Source organism: Penaeus monodon, chromosome 34 (genome assembly GCF_015228065.2).
Source record: "Penaeus monodon isolate SGIC_2016 chromosome 34, NSTDA_Pmon_1, whole genome shotgun sequence".
Classification (NCBI taxonomy): domain Eukaryota; kingdom Metazoa; phylum Arthropoda; class Malacostraca; order Decapoda; family Penaeidae; genus Penaeus; species Penaeus monodon.
The window spans coordinates 24021013-24022427 of record NC_051419.1 but is presented as its reverse complement, the minus strand read 5'-3'; the positions used below and the strand labels follow the sequence as shown (position 1 = coordinate 24022427).

Here is a 1415-nt window from a genome sequence, read left to right as displayed (position 1 = left end):
TCCCGCATAGATGAAAGAGACGGAATCTGGAGAGTAACAAGGTCTCGTCTCTCATATTCTCCTCCATGTTCTCCACCTCACAGATCTTCTGGGTTTCTCTGACGAGATTAGTGAGCCGCCAAAGCAACCAAATATACAAGGTATTCCCAACACACTGACTCAGTGAGATCGTGTTTGTTTTTTGCAATTTTTTTTTTCTGTCTTTTGTTTTTGGGATCTTTTGTTTGTTTTTTTTCTGTAGCTTGGTTGTGTGCAGCCAATCATGAGGCTTGGAAATGGATCTTGGAGCCTCCTGATTGGTCAGGCCAACCAACCAATCAGAGAATTCAGGAACCAAAGCCAATCAGGTGGTTCAGAAAAGACTTATAATGAATGTCTTGCAGCCTTCTGATTGGTGGAGCTACCTGACCAATCAAGGACCTTTAAACCTCAAGGTCACACACTATAAACATGTACATGTACCCCCAAATTGTTCTTTAAGTGTCTATAATGTAATAATTTAATATAATGAAAGGATAGTGTTCTATAATACTGATTCATGATGCATATTCCTTTTTTGTTATCAGTGTAGTGAGAAATTGCATTTTCAGATCTGTTGAAGTGAGAATACCAGTAATGTAAATTTATTGGTAAATCCTGTTCTTATGAGCATGTGCCTCACATTACTGTGGAGGCATTGATACCATACTCGGCATAAGGAGTTTGATAAATTAGTAGATATCTAGTTGTGCAATTTATTGGTAGTCTCCCATGCAGCACACATTATACATGGTATTTCACTGTCATATATCTTCTTGTGGGAATCATTTACTCTATATTTTTTAGAATTATGTGCAATTTTACTATGGATCTTTAAGTCTGAAGCACAGTTTGAACTTTGAATATGTATTATCTCTGTAAGTTGTCATCTCATGCAGTAACTTATGTTACTTAAACATGTTACTTATTATTTGATTTTTTTTCTGGGTACATGTGTGATCAAGTCTAATGAAAATGTTTTATCAGCCTTCTCCTTTATATACATAACTTTCTTTTTCAGAATATGGTTCCAATGACCCAGATACTGGTAAATATTCTCCGCAGCACGAGATGTGGAGCAAAATTTGGGCACATTACACACAAAAAAAAAAAGAGAAATAAAAATCACATTTGTATTTTTCACAAGTAACACACTTTAGGATTTTTTCAAAGACAACTTGCATTCTTGATCTGAAAAATGGAAAGATGTTGTATGTTGCAGATTTTATAGTGTCATTTATTTCACCATTTTCACAGGATAGAAATATCACTTAGCAAATTTCTCTCTTCATCTTTATATTTTCATATCCTGATTTACACTTGTATGTTGCACAGTTTCAGATTATTTCAGGTTTTGCAAGTCTGTAAAGCAGGAAGCACAGCAAAGTAAACTACTA

The 1415-nt window shown here is 34.9% G+C and overlaps 1 protein-coding gene across 1 annotated transcript in view; it reads left to right on the top strand.

The window, feature by feature from the left end:
* The window catches only part of LOC119594654 (stomatin-like protein 1), a gene marked incomplete in the record, with an annotated part of 12249 nt that overhangs the window by 8729 nt on the left and 2105 nt on the right, over positions 1–1415 (top strand). The window contains 1 exon segment of the mRNA XM_037943704.1: positions 84–140. Within this exon segment, the coding sequence (XP_037799632.1) occupies positions 84–140 (57 nt within the window).